This window comes from Pseudozyma flocculosa (assembly GCF_000417875.1).
Source record: "Pseudozyma flocculosa PF-1 unplaced genomic scaffold scaffold00011, whole genome shotgun sequence".
In the NCBI taxonomy this organism is placed as follows: domain Eukaryota; kingdom Fungi; phylum Basidiomycota; class Ustilaginomycetes; order Ustilaginales; family Ustilaginaceae; genus Pseudozyma; species Pseudozyma flocculosa.
Window position 1 is genome coordinate 664,923 of NW_006920879.1, and position 24,734 is coordinate 689,656.

The window sequence follows — 24,734 nt, forward strand, 5'->3', positions numbered from 1 at the left end:
CCTACCCTAACCTTACCCTAACCTACCCGTACCCCCCGACCCCCCTACCCGTACCGCCCTCCTCCTCCTCCTCCTCCTCCCCTCTCCCCCTCCCCTCTCGTCTCTCTCTCTCCCTCTCCCCCCTCGTCTCTCTCTCTCCCTCTCCCCCCTCGTCTCTCTCTCTCCCTCTCCCCCCCTGTCTCTCCCTCTCTCTCTCACACAGAGGCACCCCTCACACGCACGCACACGCCGCTGCCATGGACTCGCAGCCCGGCTACGTGTCGGCCCTCGACACCCGCAAGCAGGCCACCCTCAGCGCAGCCATCGCCGCTGCCGCCCACCACGGCTCCGCAGGACTCGGCGCAAACGCAAACGCATACCGCTCCCACTCGTCCAAGGCACCACCACCACCACCAACAGAGTCGCCCTCAATCTACACCGACCCCTACGAGTTCCAGAGCACCGCACCGCCCCCGCCACTCCCAAACGTCGTCTCCACGCGGCCCACCACCCACAACTTTCTCGCCATGGACCCCTACGACGATCGTCCCCTCGGCGGCGGCGGGCCCGCAGACCTCGCACGCGCAGACACCCTAGCCCCCGGAGATTCCATCAGCAGCTACAACGTTCGCATCGGCAGCAACCTACACGGCGACGGCGACGGCGACGGCGACACCTACCACGACCACGCCCAGACCCGGGGGCGCGACCCCAGCCACCCCACCGCCATCGACTACGAAGAGATGCACCACAAGGCATCCGCCCACGCCTACCCAACGCGCGACGACGGCTACGAGGCCAGGGACTTTTACGACGACAGCGGCTACGACCACCGCCCCTATGACTCGAGCGCCACCGCCCTCCCGCTCAAGCACCACGCCGGCCAGATGGGCTACGCAGAGGACGAGGAGGACGAGGAGCACCAGCTCAAGCGCGGGCCCGAACCCCTCTTTTCAAACCAGGTCCACCACCACCGTCCGGGCCTCTCGGACGAGGAGGCAAAGAGCGGCCTGCTGAGCCGCTTCACGGCAGGCGCCGGCGCAGGAGGGGCCGCCAGGACTCCCGAAGACAAGCTCCACGAGCAGATTGAGCGCCGTCGGCAGGGCATTGGGCGGCAGAGGTGGCCGATTGTCAGCTACGTAATGACGTGAGCATCGCGGCGACCAGAAGCGCGGCGCAGCGCAGCGCAGCTGATGGTTAGGCTAGGGAACCGTGCCACCTCGACCAGGGCTGATGCCTTGCCTCTCCCCCCCCCCCCCCCCCCCCCCCCTCCTCTTTCCTAACCCCCTCGCGCTCTTTTTTGACCCGCCTCTCACAGCGTCGCCCTGGTCGCCGTCTTCATCGTCGAGCTGGTCAAGGCCAAGTCGGTGACGGGCCAGGCGGTGCAGACGCATCCCAACATCAGCCCGATGCTGGGTCCGTCGTCCGAGTTTCTCATCTCGTTTGGCGCGCGCTTTGTCCCGTGCATGCGCGACATTGCCAAGCTGCCCGTGACGACCGAGCTGCCCTGCCTCAACGCCTCGGCGTCGTCGTCGGGCACCTACACCCAGGACCAGCTGTGCCCGCTGTGGCAGACGTGCGGCCTGGCGGACGCCAACTCGCCCAACCAGGGCTACCGCTTCATCTCGGCCATGTTTATCCACGCCGGCTTCGTCCACATCATCTTCAACCTGCTCGTCCTGCTCACGCTGTGCGCCCAGATTGAGCGGCTGGTCGGCTCAGTGCCCTACACGCTCATCTACTTTGCCGGCGGCGTCGGGGGCAATCTGCTGGGCGGCAACTTTGGACTGATCGGCCAGCCGGCTCTGGGCGCGTCGGGCGCCATCTACACGTGCATCAGCGTCGAGCTGGTCGACCTCATCTACAACTGGCAGTACGAGTACCGCGCCAAGACGCGGCTCGCCATGTCGCTCATCTTTACCGTCATCGGGTTGGCGCTCGGGCTGCTGCCGGGCATCGACAACTTTTCCCACATCGGCGGCTTCTGCGTCGGCATCCTCGGCGGCCTCCTCTTCGCGCCCGCCATCCACCCGACGCGGCGCCACCGCATCGTCTGCTGGCTCCTTCGCCTCGTCTCGCTCGGCCTGCTCGTCGGCTTCTTTGTCGGCCTCGCCGTCAACTTTTACAACTCCGCCGACCCCTTGACCGCATGCACCTGGTGTCGCTACCTCAGCTGTCTCCCGGTCTTTAACTCGTGCAAGGGCGACGGCCTCACCACCTCAACCACCACCACCACCACGACAACATCGCCGAACAATAACTTCTTTGTCGGCAACTAAGACCCCCCCCCCCCTTTCCTCGCGTCCGCCATAGCCCTCTAATACCTATCCCAGTCGACAGTCGACTACATCGAGACTCGTGCCAACATGGACACTCGCCTTTCGTCTCCCGCCCCACCCACCTTCCTTTTTCCTTCTCTCCCACCTCCCAAACGCACCCTGTACTCTGACCCGGCTGTATACATACCACTTCCCCCCCTCCTCCCTCGGGACCGACAGGCATCCCTTGACTTGCTTCGTGCACACACTCATTCGCACCTCGAACCTCGCCGCCCAGCGTGGCTGCGCAACCGCAACGGCGACGGCGATGGCGACGGCGAAAAGCTTTGATTGTCCATGCGGCAGGGCTGGGTATCCGAGGACCTCTCTCCATCCACCTGCGTGCAAAAGAGGCGAGACGGAGAGCGGGTGGCGATGCGTGCGGAACGGGAGGGGTAGCGTGCGCGTGAAGGCGTTGCGGCACGAAGACGAAGGACGAAGGACAAAGGCGGGTCCGCAGATGGGCGGCGGTCAAGGGAGCGTGATGGGCCAACGTACGCCCGAGGACAGAGCAGAAGCAGGAGCGCGTGACGAGGCCTAGAGGAGAACGGCGATGCTCAACGACAGCAGTGCGGTGGCCGCTACGGTCGGGAGGACCAGAGAAGCCGCCGGGCCCGAGACGGCCGCGTTCGAGTTTGACGACGAACCGCCAGAGGGCCTGGCCGAGTTCGAGGCTGTCGACCCGCTCGCGCCGCCCGACGACGACGACGAGGGCGGCGAGGGCGGCGACGACGACGTCGACGTGGGCACCTTGACGCCGATGGGGAAGCGGGCCAGGCACCGCTCGTAGCCGGCATCGACGTCCGCGGGCGACGACACGGCGCGGTGCGCGGTGGCGTTGCCGGCAAAGTCGCACGACTGGGCGTCGAAACTGGAAATCTCTTGGTAGGTCGACATGGCCCACTCGAGGCGCTGCGCCACGCCGCAGAACGAGTAGTTGCCGTACGTGCCCGCCTCGCCGTCGGCAATGATGGCGTTGCAGCCGGAGCCGGCCTCGTCGAGGTAGCCGCACGCCGTGCCGATCAGGCTGCCCAGGATCGTCGGCTCGTTTTCCGTCGCGGCCACGACGTGGCATCCAAACGCCTCGTCGCTCAGGCAGCTGCACAGCTCGCGGTTGGGCGTGGGCGGCAGCTGCGGGCTCGCCGGGAAGCTGTCCGACGCCTCGGCGCACGCCGGGAAGCTGGGCGCCGCGCTGCTGGGCGACGTCGCGGGCGGTGCGGCCCGGGCGTAGGCGGCCTTGAGGTTGTCCCAGGCCGGGTTGCGCAGCGTGACGCTGTCGCCCGAGACGGAGACGAGGCCGTAGTCGAGGCCATAGTCCTGCGGAAAGTAGCTGAACGCGATGCCTCCGCTAAAGGTGTCGGTCATTGGCGCCGACAGCAGCGAGGCCACCTCGGTCCAGGGCCGGGGCTGGCCATCGAGGCCCTGGACGCAGCCAAACTCGGACAGGTAGGCGGCGACGGGCAGGTTGGAGAACTCCTGCACCAGCGAGTCGTAGCCCGATGCGTCGTAGCTGCTGTTGCCGCACCAGGCGTACGAGTTGAGGCCGTACAGGTCGATGCTGACGTCGTCGCTGCCGCACGTCAGGAACTGGGCCAGCTGGTCGCGCCAGTTGTCGAGGCCCGAGGCGCCGTCGGTCGAGGCGTAGCTGGTGAGGATGCGGTCGTGACCCTGGGCGCGCAGGTAGGCCTTGATGTCCCGCGCGGCCGCCTTGATGAACGGCGCGGCGTTGGCGTTGGAGCTCTGCGTCACGACCTCGTTGGCCAGGCCGACGGCCAGCAGGTTGTCGTAGCCCGCAAACGCGTCGATGGTGGTGATATAGAGGTCGAGCAGCCCGACGTCCCAGGTGGGCTCGGCGCGGTTGATGGAGCCATTGAGGGGCAGGGCCAGCTCGAGGATGACGTAGATGCCGGCGTCGCTGAAGCTCTTCATGCACGCATCGTGGTCGAGGGCCGAGTTGACCGAGTAGACGCGGACCGTATTGACGCCGAGGTCGCGCAGGTTGGCCACGTCGCGCGCGCACGCCTCGGGCAGCGCCAGCGGGTCGGTATAGCTGTCGGGCTCCGGGAAGCCGCCGTTTTCCTCATTGGCCTGCGTCGACTCGGCCACCGCCGCCGCCTCCTGGTAGGCGATGCCCTTGATGTAGAATCGGTTGTCGCCGTCGTAGAGGTACTTGCCGCGCCTCGTGATTTGCGGGATGGCCGCCGACGGCTTGGCCAGCAGCAGCGCGGCCGAGGCGGCCAGGGCGACCGAAGCAGCCGCCACACGGTCCAGCAAGAGCTTCATGGTGGAATGGCGGTCGAGTGACGCTGTGCCTGGTGGAGCGGTGCAAGGACGGTGCTTGCGCGATGGCGATCGATGGAAGGCAGGAGTAGGAGTGGTCCAGGCGCCGAAGTGAGGATCGAGTCTGGGCGATGGGAGGATGGGTATATGGTGGAGCAGAGGCAAGAGAGCTGGACGGTGGCGGTCAAGGTAACACTCCTATGAGGCGGCAGCGGGCAGGGCCGGGGGAAGACAGAGGCTTGGGAACCACGAAAGAAGGACAGGACGGACGAGGTGGTACGGGTGCCGACCGGCGCCAAGACGAGGGGCGGCAGATGCACGGAAGGGCGGCCGTGATGGCACGAATAGCGCGGGGAAGCGAGCAGGAGGGTGGGGGCTAGGTAGGTAAGGTGGGCTAGACACGGGCTTCCAGCATGAGCCCACTCCGCTCTGGAACCGACTCGATCTTACTCCTCGACCACCGGGACCAAGGCTTGACACGCCAACCAGAGGGGCGCCTGAGACGCGTGTAGGAATCCTGCCTATGTAGCCTGTCCCGTCCTCGCCAGGCCAGGCGTCGCCGCTCAGTCGGTCCTCGGTCCTCGGCCCTCGGCCCGGCGTTGGCTTGCGTGGTCCTTGAGCTCCCCCTCAAGGCTTGGTCGAGACATAGCCCCGCCCTGCTTCAGGACGGCTCTCTCGTGTCGAGGTGAACAACATGATACCGCGTCACTTGTCGCTCTCTCCAAGGGCGAAGGGGGCCCGACTACGGCGACCCCGCTGTAGGACGCAGCGGGTTCTGCAGCTGAATGCCAAAAAGAAATAGAGGCGGCCGACATGAGGCGGGCGGCCTGGCCAGGCAGCCCAACAACAGGAAGCAAGGCAAGCAGCGTGGATGCGGATCTCGCATGATCCCAGGCTTAGACAGCCGAAGAAGGCACCCCGCTCCAACACCACAGCATCCACTCCCGCCCGTTCTTGGCCAGGCCCACTGAGTCGCGATAGAGTGTCTTGGCGGCGGCGGCGGCGTGGCGGCTTCGTAGAACGATTCTTGGATTCTGCCAGCCCTGACCTCTGCTTGCAGCACTACACTACTACTCCGCCTGCTGGCGCTTGGCCTCGCCGTCCGGCTGTGGGCTGCTCGAAGGGCCAGGCCGCGCCTCTTTGCCCCTGCCTCCTCGTCTTGTCGCTCGCACGGAGGTCGCGCTCCTCGCTTGGCTCGCCACCTCCTGTCTCTTTTTCCTCGCTGTACCTGCGCGCAAGCTCCTGTCGAGGCATGGTGCCGTTGCTGAGCTTTCGCAGGGCACTCGCAGAGAGGTGTCACACGGACGTCACAAGTTGTGTATGTGGTCTCCTGCCCTGCTTCGCTTGTGCGGACCGCGTGCTGGCTGGGTACCCGGAGAACCGGCGAGGCGGTCTCGGTCCCGCCGAATGGAAGCACCGCCTTCCTTCGGCGAGCTTGCTCTCGTCAGCTTGCTCGCCTGCGCGACAAGGCGAGCGTCGTCCTGGCCTGTCTCTTCTCGAGACCGCCAAGGAGACGGCGTGGCCGCTGCGGTAAGTGGTTAGAGCCGGCTGAGCAAGGCGTCGCGGCTGTGTTGGATGTTTGCTCATGGAGCAGCGATGAAACCGGTGCGGGTTCTTGGCGCGCCGCGCTACGATCAGGTCCAGATTGGGTCGGGTCAGTCCGGATCCGCCCAGCCAGGTCATCGGACGAGGCTGAAGCAAGGCGTGTGTCTTCGTCGGGAGCAGGCAGCAGGCTACCGCGCCGTCAGGACCGTGGTGGCACTTGGCGTCCCTGACGGCTTACGTCTTCCAGCGCCAAGGGTGTGTGACGATCGCTGTTGTTCGAGGTGGCGCGCGGAAGCTCTCCCGAGTCTTGGCATCCCCAGAGGGCGCCGGTCCTCGACATCGTGGCGAGCAGACAGCCTAGGGTAGGAACGCGCGCCGCCGTCGTCGAGCGTTCTTGGCAAGCATGTCCTAACTAACCAGGCCGCGCGATGTCTGACCGGGTCCCTCTGCCCTACCGTGGCTTCGTGTGTGGCCGGCAGCAGCCTAGCTTGTTGCCTTCATCATTCTGACCTCGTGATGCGCGACGCAGCATCCAAGTCGGATCCGTCAACACTCGGAGCCGGCAGCATGCACCATCGCAGGCGGTTTTGCCACCGTTTTTGTCGTGGATTTTACACAGCCGTTTGGGCCCGACAAGGCTGTGCCTGGCCAGGCGAAGCCGCTGGCTCTGGCATCGTAGGGGCCTGCCGTGTCCTGCCTCGGTCGCGCTGAGACTGCCCACTACCGTCACCGCCGGTCTTCCATACAGGACAACGCCTGATCCGGGCCAGGTTGAGCTGAGATGATGCGGTGCCGGGCACCATGCCGAGCGACCCCCGTGGACATCCCGAGGTGTTGCTTCGCGCTCTGAATCAGCGAATCCCGACCCACCATGCCGAGATCGAGTGGACAGAAGACGTCGACCCGGCGGACAAAACCACGGCCGAATGCCCGTCTAGCCACGGCCCACGGCCCACGGGCAACGGCCTTCCATGCCGCGGTGTCCCTCGAGGAACGACGCAGACCACGGGCGACGGCTCACCCGCTGCACGCTAGGGATTCGACGGAGACGTCTGCGTCCCGGGCAAGGCGCTCATTTCTTGGATTGGTGGCGACGACGGCGACTGCGGCGGCGGGTTTCCGTCGTGCTCGGACAAAGGGCCAACCTGGCCAGACGACCTTCGCCAGCAGCTGTGCCTGCTTGCCGCGAGAGCATCCAGCAAGCAAGGCTAGGTCGGGAGCGCGCGAGACCCTGCTCCTCGTTCTGGCCGCCTGTTCAGCCTGCCAGCTGTGATCCGACGATGAAGCCGGCAAGCTGTCGTTGGTGGTGCGCCCGACCTGCAGAAGGTGGACGGACGTCTGTCGGCGTCGATATCGACGTGCCTGGCAGCTGGCTCGCCGCCGCCCTTCGTCAAGCTGCGCTTTGCCTTGCCTTGCCTGCGATCTCGATCCACCGCCGTGGATAGGGGCCAGGCCGAAGCGTCCAAGGCTCTCCGTGGCCAGCCGGCTGGGCAAGCAGAGGCCAGGCAGGGCGGCGTGTTTGGTTGTGCGTGGCCGTCTCGAATTGCCAGGTAGGCTGCCTGCCTGCCGGCCTAGCCTGTTTCCCTCTCTGGCCTGCGCCCGCCTGCCTCACGCACGCCTGGCGATCGCGGCACGCCCGGCCCCCGAAGTGCGTCGCCCTGGCCAAGCCCTCACTTGGCCGCCTCCGCCGCCGTTGGATCGACGCTCGGTGCCCCTGATCGCCTCTGCGACCTGCTCTACGCCTAGGTGGTGTCCGTACGTACTCGCGATCTGACGGTCAGCGAGCCGTTCCGCCGTCATCAAGTCAGAGGAAGCCCTTTCGAGGAGGCCTAGCCTGACCCCGCCCTACGGCTCACGATTAGAGGTTGATGAAGGCAGGCGTCCTGGTCGGCCAGGGACGAAAGAAAGAGGGATTGCCTGTGAGGCAGGCAGGGTTGCTTTCACTTCGGCCAAAAAGGTTTGGAGCTCTGCCAAAGTCTCCAAGCCCGGGCCATCTACCTGTTTGGCCTGGCAGCGGCCCGTCAGAAGGCAGGCGAGCCAGGCCAGGGGGCTGGAGCGAGAGGCGGGGGATCGACGCGCGCGTCGGGCAGAGGAGAGGCAGGGGTCGGCCAGGCAGTCGGCGGGCTGAGGAGCAAGCTAAGGCCAGGGCAACACATACAGCCGTAGCCTGGCCGGTGCACGCCTTGCGGCAGGCGGCTCCTTGTCACCGTCTCCTGCCCGCCAGCCGCCCTGCCCGAGAAAGGGTGCGTGCCGGGCCAGCGTGAAGCAGGAGACTCTGAGGAGAGGCAGGCAGGCGGGCGGGCGCCGACGAAACCCTCGCTGCACGCCGTTGCGCGCTGGCCGGCTCGCCCTGCCTGCCACGCCCTGCCTGCCTCGCCTGCTCGCTCGGTCGTTGGGTTTTTCGCCAGCTTCAGGGCTTCGAGCCAGCTTGCGTTGACTTTTTCCTGTTTCTTTGGCGTGGTCGCCCAAGGTCCGGCCCCCCTGCGTCGTGTTTGCGTGCGATTTCGAATCGAAGTGCCTATCCGCGGCCCCTCGCACCTGCTGGAGACAGCCCCGTCACGCCCAGGCAGGCAGGCAGGCAGGCAGGCAGGCAGGCCGGCGCCGCCTAAACTCGACCACCACCTGCCTCAGCCCCTACCCTCGCTGGCTCGGCCCTCGCTCCGTATCGCACCCTCACCCTCTCGCTCACCCTCTCCCTCTCCTGCGAAGCCATCGTGCTTGTTCCTCCGACCCTTCCGCCGCCCGCCCGCCGCCGCCAGCCGCCCAAACGCCGCGCCCGCCAGTCCTGCCTGCTCCCAGGCCAAACGAACCACTTGCCACCACCACCACCTCCGTCCCGCACCCCTCACCTCCCGCCAACCACCCCCCTCCTCTCATCACCAACCGCCTGTCCCGACGTCCTTGACCGCCTCTCCGACTGACGGTGCCCAAACGCAAGGCTAGCTTGATTCCCTTCTCTGATCGCATCAGGGACTTGGGACAAGGCTGCTCTTGCCAGCGACGTAGCGTACGGACAAATCTGTACAGAGACCGCTGTGCTCTGCTCCTTGGCGCTCCCCCACCGCCTCTTTCTCGCGACGGCAAGCTTCGAACTACACACTCTGCCACGACCGGCCGAGACAGCGTCTTGATCCGCACCGCCAACAGCCTGGACAATTGAACGGGGCGATCGCGGGCGACGTCGAGACTCGACAGTCTTCCCTTCACGAACTTCCCTTATCTTCCCTCTTTCTCTCACTCTTCGCTTGCACCGATCCACCATCATCGCCCTTTCTCTCTCGCGCTTCCATCCTCGAGCTCCCTAGGCCGACGCTAGCGGGCTAGAACAGACCGCCGGCATGTCTTCACATCACGGCCCCGGCGGCGGCCACCCGCCCCAGCAGCCGCCCAATCCGTTCAACGGCCCCGCCTACAACGACGACAATGGTTCCGAGGCCAGCTACTTCCCCAACGAGAGGCGCGACACGTTTGCGTCCGAGGGCAGCGTGGCCGAGCTTATCCCCGGCCAGAGCTACGACGGCGACTCGTACGAGGGCGGCTCTTACGCCTACAGCGGCGAGCAGGGCGGCCAGCGCGCCTATGGCCACGGGCCCGCCAGCGGCTTTGGCCAGAGCTCGTACGCCGCCTCGGGCATCTCGAGCCCGTACCCGGACATGCCCGCGGGCGGGTATCGTCAGAGGGAGCCGTACCCGGCTTGGACCGCCGAGCACAACATCCCGCTTTCCAAGGAGGAGATCGAGGACGTCTTTATCGACCTCGCCAACAAGTTCGGCTTCCAGCGCGACAGCATGCGCAACATGTACGACCACCTGATGATCATGCTCGACTCGCGCGCGAGCCGGATGAGCCCGCAGCAGGCGCTCGTCACGCTCCACGCCGACTACATCGGCGGCGAGCACGCAAACTACCGCAAGTGGTACTTTGCCGCCCAGCTCGACCTCGACGACGCCATCGGCAAGTCGCAGAACCCGGGCCTTGCGCGCGCCGCCAGCATTGCCAACCGCGGCGCCAAGACGGCCCGCGGGCCCGCGGCCAAGCTGCAGAACGCCAGCGCCAAGTCGCTCGAGAGCGCCTCGTCGCGGTGGCGCGACGCCATGAACCGGATGAGCGACTACGACCGCCTCCGCCAGATCGCCCTCTACCTGCTCTGCTGGGGCGAGGGCGGCCAGGTCCGGTTCGTGCCCGAGTGCCTCTGCTTCATCTTCAAGTGCGCCGACGACTATTACCGCTCGCCCGAGTGTCAGAACCGGATGGAGCCGGTGCCCGAAGGCCTCTACCTGCGCGCCGTCGTCAAGCCCCTCTACCGCTTCCTGCGCGACCAAGTGTTTGAGGTGGTCGACGGCAAGTTTGTCAAGAAGGAGCGCGACCACGACAAGATCATCGGCTACGACGACGTCAACCAGCTCTTCTGGTACCCGGAGGGCATCGGCCGCATCATCCTCAACGACAAGACGCGCCTGGTCGACGTCCCGCCGAGCCAGCGCTTCATGAAGTTTGACAAGATCGACTGGCCGCGCGTCTTTTTCAAGACGTACAAGGAGAAGCGCTCCTTCTTCCACCTGCTCGTCAACTTCAACCGCATCTGGATCCTGCACATTTCCGTCTTCTTCTACTACACGGCCTACAACGCGCCCAAGGTCTACACGTCGCTCAACCCGACGCCCGCCCAGGCCTTCTCGGCCGCGGCCCTCGGCGGCGCCGTGTCGACCCTGATCATGATCGCGGCCACCATGGCCGAGTTTTCCTACATTCCCACCACTTGGAACAACACGAGCCACCTGATGCGCCGCATGATCTTCCTCCTGGTCTGCCTCGCCGTCACCGTCGCGCCCGCCGTCTACATCCACGGCTTCAACAACTCCGGCACCATCCCCAACATCATCGCCTACGTCCACATCGCCGTCAGCGGCTGCATCACCGCCCTGTTCTCCATCGTGCCCTCTGGCCGCATGTTTGGCGACCGCGTGGCGGGCAAGGCGCGCAAGTACCTGGCCAACCAGACGTTTACGGCCAGCTACGCGCCGCTCGACAAGAAGCACCGCGCCGTCAGCATGCTGCTGTGGGCGCTCGTGTTTGGCTGCAAGCTCACCGAGAGCTACTTCTTCCTCACCCTCTCGTTCCGTGACCCGCTGGCCGTCATGGTCACCATGAAGGTGCAGGGCTGCAGCGACAAGTACTTTGGCACCGCGCTCTGCTCCAACCAGCCCGCGTTTGCGCTCACCATCATGGTCATCATGGACCTCTCGCTCTTCTTCCTCGACACCTTCCTGGTGAGTGCCGGCCTGCGTCGGCCTGTGGGCCTCTGGCGATCTCGCCCCCCGCTCCGCCGCTTGCGAGACCGACCGCCGCCCTTTTCTCTGCGCGACGCTGACTTTTTCTTTGCACGCTTCCGATGCCCGCCTCATCTCCCGTGTTCACTGCGCTCCTTTCCGACGCCCGCAGTGGTACGTCATCTGGAACACCGTCTTTAGCATTGGCTGGTCGTTTTCGATGGGCCTGTCGATCTGGACGCCCTGGACCGACATCTTCCAGCGCCTGCCGAAGCGCATCTACGCCAAGCTGCTCGCCACCGCCGACATGGAGATCAAGTACAAGCCCAAGGTGCTCGTGTCGCAGGTGTGGAACGCCATCATCATCTCGATGTACCGCGAGCACCTGCTCTCGATCGACCACGTCCAGAAGCTCCTCTACCACCAGGTGCCCGCCGGCGAGAATGGCAAGCGCACCCTCCGCGCCCCCACCTTTTTCATCAGCCAGTCGGACAAGGGCATCAAGCCCGAGTTCTTCCCCAAGGGGTCCGAGGCCGAGCGCCGCATCAGCTTCTTTGCCCAGTCGCTCACCACGGCCGTCCCCGAGCCGCTGCCGATCGACGCCATGCCGACGTTCACCGTGCTGGTGCCGCACTACAGCGAAAAGATCCTCCTCTCGCTGCGCGAGATCATCCGCGAGGAGGACCAGAACACGCGCGTCACGCTGCTCGAGTACCTCAAGCAGCTGCACCCCGTCGAGTGGGACAACTTCGTCAAGGACACCAAGATCCTCGCCGAGGAGAGCCAGGGCTTTGGCGGCAGCTCGCCGTTCGGCGGCGACAGCGACGAAAAGTCGGGCACCAAGGGCTCCGCCAAGACCGACGACCTGCCCTTCTACTGCATCGGTTTCAAGTCTGCGGCGCCCGAGTACACGCTGCGCACGCGCATCTGGTCGTCGCTGCGCGCCCAGACCCTCTACCGCACCGTGTCTGGCTTCATGAACTACAGCAAGGCGATCAAGCTCCTCTACCGAGTCGAGAACCCCGAGGTGGTGCAGCTGTTTGGCGGCAACACCGAGAAGCTGGAGCGCGAGCTGGAGCGCATGTCGCGCCGCAAGTTCAAGTTTGTCATCTCGATGCAGCGCTACTCCAAGTTCAACAAGGAGGAGCACGAGAACGCCGAGTTCCTGCTGCGCGCCTACCCGGACCTCCAGATCGCCTACCTCGACGAGGAGGCGCCGCGCAAGGAGGGCGGCGAGTCGCGCTGGTTCTCGGCCCTCGTCGACGGACACTCGGAGCTGCTTCCCAACGGCAAGCGCAGGCCAAAGTTCCGCGTCGAGCTGCCCGGCAACCCGATCCTCGGCGATGGCAAGTCCGACAACCAGAACCACGCCATCATCTTCCACCGCGGCGAGTACGTGCAGCTCATCGACGCCAACCAGGACAACTACCTCGAGGAGTGCCTCAAGATCCGCAGCGTGCTCGGCGAATTCGAGGCCTTCAACATCCCCAACCAGAACCCCTACGGCAGCGGCCACCAGGAGTTTGCCAAGGCGCCCGTGGCCATCCTCGGCTCTCGCGAGTACATCTTCTCGGAGAACATTGGCATCCTCGGCGACGTTGCCGCCGGCAAGGAGCAGACGTTCGGCACCATGGCCGGCCGTGGCCTGGCGCAGATCGGCGGCAAGTTCCACTACGGCCACCCCGACTTCCTCAGCGCCATCTTTATGACGACGCGCGGCGGCGTCTCCAAGGCGCAGAAGGGCCTCCACCTCAACGAGGACATCTACGCCGGCATGACGGCCTTTGGACGTGGCGGACGGATCAAGCATTGCGAGTACTACCAGTGCGGCAAGGGCCGTGACCTCGGCTTTGGCACCATCCTCAACTTCACCACCAAGCTGGGCAACGGAATGGGCGAGCAGATGCTGTCGCGCGAGTACTACTACCTCGGCACGCAGCTGCCCGTCGACCGCTTCCTCACCTTCTACTACGGCCACCCCGGCTTCCACATCAACAACATCCTCGTCATCCTCTCGGTCCAGCTCTTCATGTTCACGCTCGTCTTCATCGGCACGCTCAACTCGCAGCTGCGCGTGTGCGCCTCGACCAACAGCGAGTACATTGTCGGCACCGGCGGCTGCTACTACCTCAACCCCGTGTTCCTGTGGATCAAGCGCACCGTCATCTCGATCTTCCTCGTCTTCATGATCGCCTTCCTGCCCCTCTTTCTCCAGGAGCTCTCGGAGCGCGGCGCCGTGTCGGCCTTTGTCCGCCTCGCCAAGCACTTCATGAGCCTGAGCCCCATGTTCGAGGTCTTCTCGACGATGATTTACTCGCACTCGATCATCAGCAACCTCACCTTTGGCGGCGCCCGCTACATCGCCACGGGACGAGGCTTCGCCACCACCCGCCAGAGCTTTGCGCTGCTCTACAGCCGCTTCGCCGGCCCCTCGATCTACTCGGGCATGCGCCTGCTGCTGCTGCTCCTCTACATCACCCTCACCCTGTGGATCCCGCACCTGATCTACTTCTGGATCAGCATCGTCTCGCTGTGCATCGCGCCGTTCCTCTTCAACCCGCACCAGTTCTCGATCTCGGACTTTATCATCGACTACCGCGAGTTCCTCCGCTGGATGTCGCGCGGCAACAGCCGCAGCCACGCCAACTCGTGGATCGGCTACTGCCGCCTCAGCCGCACCAAGGTGACGGGCTACAAGAAGAAGCGCCTCGGCCACCCCTCGGAGAAGCTGGCCGGCGACGTGCCCCGCGCCGGCTGGAGGACGATCCTGTGGGCCGAGGTCGTCTTCCCCATCTGCCTCGCCATCATCTTCGTCGTCGCCTACTCGTTCGTCAAGAGCTTCCACACCCGCGGCGACCCTGCCCAGGGCGCCATTGTGCGCATCGCCATCATCGCCCTCGGCCCCATCGTGTGGAACGCCGCCGTGCTGCTGGTCCTCTTCCTCATCAGCATGTTCCTCGGCCCGGCGCTCAACAACTGCTGCGCCAAGTTTGGATCGGTCATGGCCTCGATCGCCCACCTGCTCTCGGTCGTCGGCCTGATTGTGGCCTTCGAGTTCCTCTGGTTCCTCGAGCTGTGGAACACGTCGCACGCCGTCCTCGGCGTCATTGCCGTCATCGCCATCCAGCGCGCCATCTTCAAGATCCTCATCGCGCTGGTGCTGTCGCGCGAGCTCAAGCACGACGAGACCAACCGGGCCTGGTGGACCGGACGCTGGTACGGCCGCGGCCTCGGCGGCCACGCCTTCAGCCAGCCGGCGCGCGAGTTTGTCGTCAAGATCATCGAGATGAGCCTCTTCTCGGCCGACTTCCTCACGGCGCACATTCTCCTGTTTGCGCTGTCGCTGCCGACCTTGATCCCCTTCTTCGACAAGGCGCACTCGACGGCGCTCTTCTGGCTGCGCCCGTCGAAGCAGATCCACGCGCCCATCTTTTCGCTCCGGCAGAGGAAGCAGCGCAGGTCGATCGTGTGGCGCTACTCGCTCCTCTTCATCCTCGCCTACGCCGTCTTCCTCGCGCTCATCGTGCTGCCCGCCATCTTCTCGTCGACGATAGACCTCAACTGCAGCTTCTGCAAGTCGATCTGAGCAGTTGGCCAAGCGCCCGACGCATTCCTCCGCCACGCAAAAAACGCGCGTCCTGCCTTCCTCTGACGCAACGTCGCTCCTTTGCCCTCGTCAGCCGAGGGGGCCCCGTCGCTCGCCATCGCTCTCTCCGAGGTCGACGACGACCCCAGCACTTCCTCTCTCTCTCCTCTCTCAAACTTGTAGCATCGCGATTCCACAACCACAAGCCGCCGCATACCGCGCCGCGACGATTTCGACGGACATCGATCGACCGGCGAGGCGCCCGGCGCCCTAGCATACCGTCGGCTAGCTCGGGGGGATGCGAACGAGCTTAGTCCCCGCACATATCCTCGAACCCCCTGCTCTGCAACGTTCTTTCCACATGCTTGCCCCGCCCTGGGTCGCAGTCGGCGGCCGTCCGGCGGAGCACGCAGCTTCCGGCCCTCCGGCCTTGCTCGAAGCACCGCTCCGCTGGAAGAGGACGACGCGGTCGTCGCGGATGGCTGGCGCTCGAGGGCGGGCGCTACTCGTCGCATGCACGCAAGCAGGCGAGCTCCATCGGCGCCTCCCATCCCGCCTCGCTCTGCCCCATGGATCTCCGTGGCGCCGTGTCTCGCTGCCCTGTCAAATACGCGCACCGTCCCTTGTGTTTTCCGGCTTTCGTCTCGTTCGCCATCGTTTCCCCGCCCATTGTCTCCACTCCCTCCCTCTGCTAGGCTCACCCACCCACCCGCAGTCGCCTCATTCTGTCGCTTCTTGTCGTGCATGCTTACAAACGAATGGACCATCTGACTTTGCAGAAAGCTCGAGCTCGAGGGCCGCCATTGCCTCGTGGCCTGGGTGCCCAGAGATGCATGTGAGCGGTGCTGTGGATGAGGCGAACGAGAATGGCGCAGGCGCTCTCGGGTTGGTTGGGCCCGCCTGCCATTTTCATTTCCCCGCCCACGACGCGTCTGGGCTGACGCGCCCCGGCACCCTGGACCTCCACCACCACCACCACATCCTCTCTCCTCCATCCTCTGAACCACCCGCTTCGTCCAGCTCGGACCCCCCTCGCCACCGCGCCTCGTCTCTCCGCACGCAATCCGACTGCCTACCCCTTCCTTAGCCTGCGCACCTGCCATCATCAGCTCAAAACTGCTCGGGGATCCGCTCCTGCCGCCCAAATGCCACCCAAACTCGACCAGGGCATCTCGGCCTCTCGCGCAGGCTCAGCCCAGAAGCGGCCCCCACAGACCGCCAGAAGGGGCAGGCCGCTCGGTGTACCAAGGCCCGCTGCCGCAAGGCGCAGCAACGCCGCAGACGACTCGAACGCATCCACGGCCACGACAAGGGCGGCGGCGGCGCCGAGAAGAGCCAATGCCAAGGCAAAGGGCAAGCAGAAGGCCCCGGCGCCGTCCGAAGACGAACGCGACTCTTCAAGTCGCGCCGACGACAGCGTCTCCAGCCAGGCCGGTCCAGGTGCAAACGCCGAATGGTGTGTCCCCGACAGTGAGTGAGGCGCTCTCGAGCTGACATCCAGGCCGAGACCCACCGCTTCCACCAAGCGCCGCTGACCGGCAAGCGTTCCTCTGGCCCGCTCTCCGACTGGCAGGGATCCTGCTGGACCGCACGCTGCACCTCTACTCGATCTCGCCGCTGCACTTTTCGGGACTTCCCGGATCCATACGCAAGGTCTCGCCGGCGCTCTTTAGACTGCTGCGAGCCGAGCTCTACCAGTACGTCAACCTGCGCCTCAGCGACGGTCTCGGCTTCCTCGAGGACGCCAACACGCTGTCAAATGCCCGAGACAGCTCCAGCGGCGACCTGATCCCGCCCGCTAGGCGCAGGCGCACCGATCTGGGCAAAGTAGGGCGGGTCCGCATCGACTTTGTCAAGGACGAAGACTTCCTCGACGGCTTCGACGGCAGCAGGCCGGCGTCGGACCTCGAGGATCAATACAGGCCGTGGATCATCGAGATGGAGCTTGGCCTGCCCGTGACACGGGATGGCGTCGGGTCGTCCAGGGCCATGGCGGCCGAGGCGCAGTCGGCAGAGCTGTGCCACATCGTCTTCCTGCCCGGACGATCAGGCTCGGACCCGAACCTCGACTCGCACTCCTACCCCTTGATCCTCACAAAGGCACCCTCGGTGGCTCTGGGAGGCGACCAGCCGCTGGGCACGTCGAGCAACGCGGGACGCCTGATCCTGACGCACGCGCTCGACTGGCTGCAGAAGCGGTTCGACTGCCGGATCTCGCAGGGGAGCGGGGCCATGTCGATTGCCTCGATGCTGCGCGGGCCCTCGCTCGAGGCGCTGGCAGAGGTGGTGGTCAAGCAGACGAGGATGATGAGCGGGGCCAAGAGGGGCAGGATGCGCTCGGCCAAGCAGCAGCAGGTCGACGCCGACGTCAAGCCCGTCGAGATGTCGTTCGCCTTCCCCATCACGATCGACGATCCGAGCGGGCCGGCCAACGGCAGGGCTCCCAGCAAGATGGACGGCCCGGCGCCTGAGCTCGCCACCATCACATTGACGGTCCCTTGGGACCTTTGCATGCAGCTCGTCGACGGGCTATCCGAGGGTGAGTTGCAGTCGTCGCCGTCGTCGCGTTTCAGCCCGCGCGCAAGAATGTCGTCTAAGTGATCACCGACTCAACCTCGATGTCTCTCCCCTGCGTGCACATTCTTTCCGCCGTCAGATCAACCGCTGCTGCCGGCCTTGAATCACTACCTGGCGGCGCATACGTCGATACCGCTGGATCGGCTGGAGCTGGTGCGGATCGGAGTGGCGGGCGTCAATGTGGGGGCCGGGCAAGGTTCGGTGCGCCTCAAGGTGAGCGCCGTACCCTCGGCGGCTGCGCAAAAGGAGGCGGGCGCCAATGCGCAGCAGTCCAAGAAGTCGACGTTGAACGAGGCGGACAGGGCTCGGGCCGGGATCGTGGTCGGGTTCCTGCGAGATCTGGCCGATGGCGGCCGTTGAGCCGCAGTGGCGGTGGCGGTGGGACGGGGTCGTCTATGTGATGGCCCGGGTGGTGGCAGGACACTGGCTGCCCCACCGTGGATCCGCATTGTGCTGTGCTAGATGTTGTCGGGGTCGACGCCGTCGCAAACGAGGGCCAGGCCCAGCGACAACAGACAACGCCTGGGAGGTTGTGTGGGCAGGGCAGTCTTGGCTGTGGGCTGAGGCGGCCGAATGACGGTGGCAGCGGGCGTGAGGTTTGTGTTGCGGGCGGGCGGCCAAAATCGCGCTGCGGCTCGTCAGGGGCTGCCCCGAGACCCCAGCCGGCCCTCCACCACCACCACCATCATCATCACCGTCATCGCCGCTATCGTAGTCTACAACCCATCGAGTACTTGATACCACCTCGACGCTTCCAACAACCACGACGCCGCACCTGGCCTCACGATACAGCGACCCGTCCTCACCACTGCACCCGGCCTGCCCCTCGACCCGTCCACCGCTTCGTCCCGACCACCGACCACCGACACCCACACCCACACCACCCCGACCATGCAGCTCTACGGCCTCCTCATCTTTGCCAACCCCCCCGGCGCGCCCGCCGTACCCCTCACGACGGCCTGGGAGCTCGGGAGCTTCGGCTGGCTGCAGAGGGGAACCGTGCAGGACATGATGGGCTTCATGGCCAAGGTCAGTCGAGCCCGGCACGCCCTCTTTGCGCGGCAACCGCCCCCCATCACTGACATCCGAACTCCAATGTTACTTTGCTCTCATCCTCTTCTCATGGCACCCATTGCAGACGGTCGCCGAGCGCACCAAGCCGACGCAGCGCCAGAGCGTGCAGGAGAACTCGTACGTGGCCCACGTCCACAGCCGACCGGCCTCGGACGGCATCTGCGGCGTCCTCATCTCGGACACCGAGTACCCCGTCCGCGTCGCCTTTTCGCTCCTCAACAAGACGCTCGACGAGTTCGTCATCAAGGTGCAAAAGAGCCAGTGGGAGTCGCGCGTCAACGCCATCACCACCGGCTCGGCCACTGCCCCGCCAAAGGGAGAGGCCGTCCTCGGCATCAGCGCCTTTCCCCAGGCCGCCGACTACATCAAGCGCTACCAGGACCCGAGGCAGGCCGACACCATCATGAAGGTCCAGCAGGAGCTCGACGAGACCAAGATTGTGCTGGTGGGTGGCGGCCGTCGATGCCAGATCCTCGCCGAGGCGCCTTTACCTCGGACGTGTGCAGTGTGCTGACCAGCTGGTCATATCCCTGCCTGCTTGCTTTTCTGTCTTTGTCATGGCAGCACAAGACCATCGACTCGGTGCTGCAGCGTGGAGAGGACCTCGACAAGCTCGTCGAGAAGAGCGGTACGCTGAGCGAGCAGAGCAAGATGTTCTACAAGACGGCAAAGAAGGTGGGTCGCCGTCGCTTGCTTCCTCCTCGCTTGCTTCCTCGTCTGGGCGTCCATTTGAGTTGATGTTCGAGCTGACTCTTGCATATCGCCGGCGCCCTCTCTGGCCGCCTACAAACTCGACCCCCTCCCTGGTGTGATTGCAGCAAAGTGAGTGGGCTGCCGCCGAAGACGGACAAAGGCCGTCGACGTCGCTTGCGAACGAGGCGCTGACCCGGCGACCGTTGTCTTCTTGCGCTTCTGGTCGGTCGGTTTGGCAGATTCCTGCTGTGTTGTCATGTAGACGTCGGGCCTCGTACTGCACGGCGCTGCCGTCGTCGGCGCCCCTCTGTGTGGCGTACCGCCTGGCCGCGCTCCCTCCCATCCGCCCATCCGCGCAAGCCGAGTTTGGCTGCGCACGCATGCTCGAGCTGCTTTGTGCAGCCTTGCCGCCTTGATCGCATGTACATAGCTTTTTGAATACCAAGGACCTGAACTACTACTCGATCCCAGGTGCCCGGTCGAGGGTGGCGAGGTTCGTGCTGAGCTGCGGTGCGAAGGCAGGCAGCCACCGGTGTCAGAGGTCAGGTCAGGTCGGGTCGGGTCAGGGGGCTGCATCAGGCTCGGTCGGGCTTGCGGTCGGGCCATGCGTTGCGCCCATGCACGCCAGGGCCCTGCGAGCCTCTGGCAACTTTTTGCAGCCGCATGGTTGGCCACAGCTCACCCCTCTCTGCCTCAGCACCATCAACCTCTGCCACCACGACCACCACAGCCACAGCAACGACGACGACGACCACCACCATCGCAAGCCGGATAGACCTGCAATCTGCATCGATGGGCAACTAGACTGCCACTGCCACCCCCGCTCGCTCGAGGTCCTCCTTTGCTCGATCTGCTACGCCCCATGACCATCACGGAGCCCGCAGCCAGCTCCGGCTTGGGCGGCGCCAACCATGCCGCGCAGCCGCAACATGGCAGCCCGCAAGCAGCGCAAGAGCCCTCTGGCCATCTCCAACGACCCGCATGGTCGGAGCGCAGCGCCTACCGCGACGAGCAGGACTCCCAGTCCGAAGGCGACGGCGCCGAGGACCAGGAGCAGCCGCTGCTCGAGCATGACCAGCTTGCCTCCAGCTTGAAGGGTGCCGCTCCCTCGACGCTCAACGGCAGGAGGAAGCCGCTCAAGTGGAGCGAGGTGCTTTGGTGCGTGTCCCGCCGCCCCCTACCTCTTGTCATGGCGACGAACACCTGCTGGTCATCGTCTTCGGCCAGCTGACCCATCCCTTCCCCCCGCCCCGACACTGCACCACCACACCGCTTCTCTCCACGCTCGCCCAGGGTGACGGGCACCCTGCTCCTGATCTGCTTTCTGGTCTACACTTCACAGCTCTTCATCATCCTACCCTACTACCGCAACACGGTCACCTTCACCCTGCGTCAGCTCCTGGCGCTGCTCGTCCCCTTCAACCTCTGCTCGCTGGCCATCTTCTACAACTACTACCTCTGCGTCGTGACCAACCCGGGCGACGTGCCCTCGGGGTGGCAGCCTGACTGGACCGCGCTCGACCCGGCTCCCCAGGGGCAGATTGGCGACGGACGGGCCGGCAGCGCCGCGACGATGGAGCTCAAGAGCTACATCCACCGGCCGCGGTACTGCAAGGGCTGCCGGGCGTTTAAGCCGCCGCGCTCGCACCACTGCAAGACGTGCGGCAAGTGCGTGCTGCGCATGGATCACCACTGCCCCTGGGTGGCCAACTGCGTCGGCTTCCACAACCACGGCCACTTTATCCGCTTCCTCGCCGCCGTCGACGTCACCTGCACCTTCCACCTGGTCATGCTCTCGATGCGCGTCCTGGACCGCTGGAACCGCTTCGGCTACTGGCGCGAGCCGACGACGCGCGAGATGCTCTGCCTCGTCGCCAACTACGCCCTCTGCATCCCCGTCCTCCTCATGGTGGGCATGTTTTCCGCCTACCACTTCTACTGCATCGCCATCAACCAGACGACAATCGAGAGCTGGGAAAAGGACAAGGTCGCCACCCTGATCCGCCGCGGCAAGATCCGCAAGGTGCGCTACCCCTACAGCGTCTCGCTGCTCGCCAACGTCAAGTCGGTGCTGGGCCCGTCGCCGCTGCTGTGGTGCCTGCCGCAGAGGATGCGCGGCGACGGCCTCGTCTACGACGTGGCAGAGGGCATCGGTGAGTGTCGACTTGGCTCGCACCGTCGCGGATGCGGACAGCGCAGCGGTGCCGAGAGCGAGAGCGATGGTGGGCGGGATGGGGAAGAGGGAGTCGAGCTGGGCTGCATCAACCCAGAGGTCGAGGCCATCGCCATGGCCCGGCTGAGGCACTTGAGGTGGCAGGCTCAACGGACGTTGCCCGGGTGACAACCGCCAGCACTTTGCGCCGTAGCTTTACCACTGCCGCCCGCAACCGGCCCCAAGGGAAGGAGAGGGAAGGCGAGGGAGGGAGGGGCGAGACCCGTGAGTGTCCCCGTCTCTCCGCCTACTCAACCCTCCCTCCCCGATCCTCGTCTATCTGTTTCTGATATTGCTGCGTGGCGTTCCCTTTGACACCGGTGTCCAATTGTCGATGCTGACGCCTCCGTGCACCTGCTCCCACCATGCGTCGCCAGACCCGGGCGCGCAATACCGCTGGCCGCCGCGGGACCCAAGCCGCCTCGCCCCCTCGTCGCGCGCACCGCCGCTCTTCCCCAGCTTCCGAAGCGAACGCACCAACGACGTCCACGTCGACGACGGCGGGGCGTCGCGAGGCGCAGGCTCGCCATGGACGTACGGCAACGGCTTCAACCCTTCCCTCGTCCCGTCCAACTCGGCGCTGCGGTACCGTGGCGCGTCGTCGGTGCAAGTTTCGTCGCGCTATCCCGGCGAAGCGGACGAGGGCGAGGGTGAAGACGAAGAGTCGTCGATTTCGTCGGGATCCGATGACGACGACGACGACGACGACGACGCGGTGGGGTACCGCCGTCGTGCTGCGGCTGGGGGCAGGGGAGGGTGGAGCCAAGACCTTGCTTCCTGGCACGATGACGATGACGACGAAGAAGGGGAGGAGGTGGTGGGAGGGCAAGGGGCGGGGGGAAGGGTGAGGGTGAGGAGGGGAAGTGAGGGGTACGAGGTGCGACCCTCGGTCTCTAGGTGGGTCGTCGATGACGATCCACCTTCGTCTGACGAGGCGTCGCCCGTTCTGATCGCGCAGGGGCAGGAGCAGCGACAAGGTCGGTACAATGTCGCCCTGCCCTCGCAAGTACTGCGGGATCGACGCGGGTAGAAGGGGGGCCAGACCGTCGAGGCTAGCAAGTGGTGGTGGTGGTGCCCTTGGACCTCGCCTCCCGACTGACAAAGCATAGACTCAGATCGAGGTGCAACACGCGCGCACACAACCAACAGAACAGATATTGCTGCCGCCACTGGAGCGCGCGCTGAGCGGGAAAACGGTGGATGCGTTGATATTTTGTTGTTCGAAGGGCAAAGAGAGAGAGGCGGGCAAGAGTGAATCGCGCGGGGCGCGAGGGGATGCATACAAATACGAGAGAGAGAAAGAGGTGGGGAGGGAAGTTGGGGGGGTGACATGGTGGTGTTTGCCGTCATCGCCTTCGACCCTTCGAACAGGGGTTGAGGGGGGAGGAGAGAGAGAGAGAGAAAAGACTCGTGACCGTCGTATCCAGGGCTGCCAGGCCGCCGCATGGGCGCCCACACGCCCTCGGCGTCATTCGTTGTCCCTTCGACAGCGGTGTGGCGGGCCTCGCGACGCCGCCGCCGCCGCCCCGACGAGACTGGGCGCGGATCCACCGTTTTCCTGTGCCTTTTTCTTGGGTGTATGCTGGTTGCGTGTGTGTTTGTGTGCGTGTGGGTGCGTGGTGTGCGCACCGCGGCGGCGACGACGTCGCCGGTGGCAAAAGAGAAAGGCTAGAATGACGCCACAGGAGGCTCTCCCCCCACCGCCTCCTCCTCCTCCTCCTCCTGTCCTTCTGTTCGTCTCACAGGTTCACGTCATCTCGGCCATCTTGCACAGCCTCCGCGCTCAGAGAGCAGACGGCGGCGGCGTGTTGGGACGACACAAGACGCTTATGCCTTCCTGCGGAAGGAGCAGCCTGCAGTGCCAAAAGCAGCAGGATGGGTGTCGAGACAAGGTCAGACTTTCGTTTGCTGAGATGTCACAGCAGCAGGGCGCACGCGATGCGGCTTCGGAACGTCCCGACACTTACCCTCGGTGAGGCGGGCCTTACCACCAGTGGGCTGGCTGAGGACCTGGGCGCAGCTGCCGCAGACAACGACGGTCTGGGCGTGCGAGAAGACGGTGGTGATGGCGAAGCAGCCGGGGCACTTGACGTCCATGAAGAACGAGTTGGGGTTCTGCACAAGCCTCTTGAGCTTGTGGCAGCGAGCCTGGTGCTCGGGGGTGGGGTTGAGAAGGTCGATGGCGAGAGTCTGAACGAGGTACGAAACAGGGCGCGGAAGGTCAGAGCGAGGTTAGCTATCATTCCTATCACACGCGGCAAGACTGTCGCAGCCGATGGCGTCGTCTCCGGCGAAGGCGAGCAGACGGCACAAACGACAGCGAGCAGCAGCGACAGCAGACAGCAGCAGCAGCATCGATCGGAGTGGCGGGAAAGGCAAGGGATGGCGGATGTGTCGCGAGGTCGGTGTAGAGTGGCTCAAGAGCCGACGGTCGATGTGAAGTGGCGGCCAGGGCGATGTGCAAGGTTGACCGTGGCCCGAGGGCTCATACCAGTTGCGAGTGACGGTGGTCTGCCGCAAGCTGAGAGGCCGTGGGCAAGGATCGTGGGTGTCTTCGCGAAGAAACCAAAGAACCCGACGGCTCCAGGCAGTGGGTGGCGTCACGACTCGAGTGGCAACTGCCAATGGCAATCATCCTCTCTTCGCCCGCATTCCGCCAGGATGTCGCTGGCGATCTGATCGTTGTCGGTGGGTGGCTGCTCGACATGAGCCAATCAAGGTGTCAAGTCGTACGACCAGAGGGTGGCAAATCCGAGCCGCTATGCCACATGAGGCAGACTTCGAGCCGAGAGCAATCGATCGGTGCATGCTCTTTCTCGTCGCTGTCGATGCTCATGGCGATGTAGAGCGTCTGAGCCCAAAATGGGTGGCGGTTGTCGGACCGTACGTGGCGCCATACGAGATGCTGTAGTCGGTGCTGCAACTGTTGCTATCGCTGCTGCTGCTGCTGCTGATCGTCTGATGCTGCTGCTCCGCGATGCCGTCTGTCGACTTCGCCGTGTTCGCCATCGGTGCCGTCGGCGCGGGCGGTGTCGTGCGGCGTCCGAGGCTCACCATTTTGTGTGTGTATGAAGAGGGATGATCGTATCGAGCGAGATGATGATGGGGGGCGGAGGCGGGCTGTAGAGGTTCGGTCTGCGGTGGCGTGCGCGGCCCTGTCCTGGCCTGGTCTCCTGCCCTCACCCGCCTGCTCGCGAGAT

General features: G+C 65.1%; 7 protein-coding genes across 7 annotated transcripts; 5 read left to right on the forward strand and 2 right to left on the reverse strand.

The window, feature by feature from the left end:
* Positions 1 to 236: 236 nt before the first annotated feature.
* On the forward strand, positions 237 to 2,258 carry PFL1_03690 (uncharacterized protein; the record flags this gene model as incomplete). Its single annotated transcript, XM_007881209.1, has 2 exons — positions 237 to 1,126; positions 1,298 to 2,258. 2 exons carry the CDS (start codon positions 237 to 239, stop codon positions 2,256 to 2,258), a joined length of 1,851 nt encoding a protein of 616 aa, XP_007879400.1.
* A 576-nt stretch (positions 2,259 to 2,834) lies between these two features.
* On the reverse strand, positions 2,835 to 4,580 carry PFL1_03691 (uncharacterized protein; the record flags this gene model as incomplete). Its single annotated transcript, XM_007881210.1, has 1 exon — positions 2,835 to 4,580. One exon carries the CDS (start codon positions 4,578 to 4,580, stop codon positions 2,835 to 2,837), a length of 1,746 nt encoding a protein of 581 aa, XP_007879401.1.
* A 4,880-nt stretch (positions 4,581 to 9,460) lies between these two features.
* PFL1_03692 (uncharacterized protein) lies at positions 9,461 to 14,978 on the forward strand (the record flags this gene model as incomplete). The annotated part of the gene is made up of 2 exons (XM_007881211.1): positions 9,461 to 11,392; positions 11,565 to 14,978. 2 exons carry the CDS (start codon positions 9,461 to 9,463, stop codon positions 14,976 to 14,978), a joined length of 5,346 nt encoding a protein of 1,781 aa, XP_007879402.1.
* Positions 14,979 to 16,123: 1,145 nt separating this feature from the next.
* On the forward strand, positions 16,124 to 17,915 carry PFL1_03693 (uncharacterized protein; the record flags this gene model as incomplete). Its single annotated transcript, XM_007881212.1, has 3 exons — positions 16,124 to 16,448; positions 16,552 to 17,517; positions 17,635 to 17,915. 3 exons carry the CDS (start codon positions 16,124 to 16,126, stop codon positions 17,913 to 17,915), a joined length of 1,572 nt encoding a protein of 523 aa, XP_007879403.1.
* Positions 17,916 to 18,446: 531 nt separating this feature from the next.
* Positions 18,447 to 19,738, forward strand: PFL1_03694 (uncharacterized protein; the record flags this gene model as incomplete). Its single annotated transcript, XM_007881213.1, has 4 exons — positions 18,447 to 18,584; positions 18,694 to 19,074; positions 19,194 to 19,304; positions 19,562 to 19,738. The coding sequence occupies 4 exons, from the start codon at positions 18,447 to 18,449 to the stop codon at positions 19,736 to 19,738; spliced, it is 807 nt and encodes a 268-aa protein (XP_007879404.1).
* A 446-nt stretch (positions 19,739 to 20,184) lies between these two features.
* On the forward strand, positions 20,185 to 22,564 carry PFL1_03695 (uncharacterized protein; the record flags this gene model as incomplete). Its single annotated transcript, XM_007881214.1, has 5 exons — positions 20,185 to 20,480; positions 20,616 to 21,475; positions 21,721 to 21,759; positions 21,912 to 22,378; positions 22,493 to 22,564. 5 exons carry the CDS (start codon positions 20,185 to 20,187, stop codon positions 22,562 to 22,564), a joined length of 1,734 nt encoding a protein of 577 aa, XP_007879405.1.
* A 797-nt stretch (positions 22,565 to 23,361) lies between these two features.
* Positions 23,362 to 24,591, reverse strand: PFL1_03696 (uncharacterized protein; the record flags this gene model as incomplete). The annotated part of the gene is made up of 3 exons (XM_007881215.1): positions 23,362 to 23,387; positions 23,502 to 23,724; positions 24,589 to 24,591. 3 exons carry the CDS (start codon positions 24,589 to 24,591, stop codon positions 23,362 to 23,364), a joined length of 252 nt encoding a protein of 83 aa, XP_007879406.1.
* Between the last annotated feature and the right edge of the window lie 143 nt (positions 24,592 to 24,734).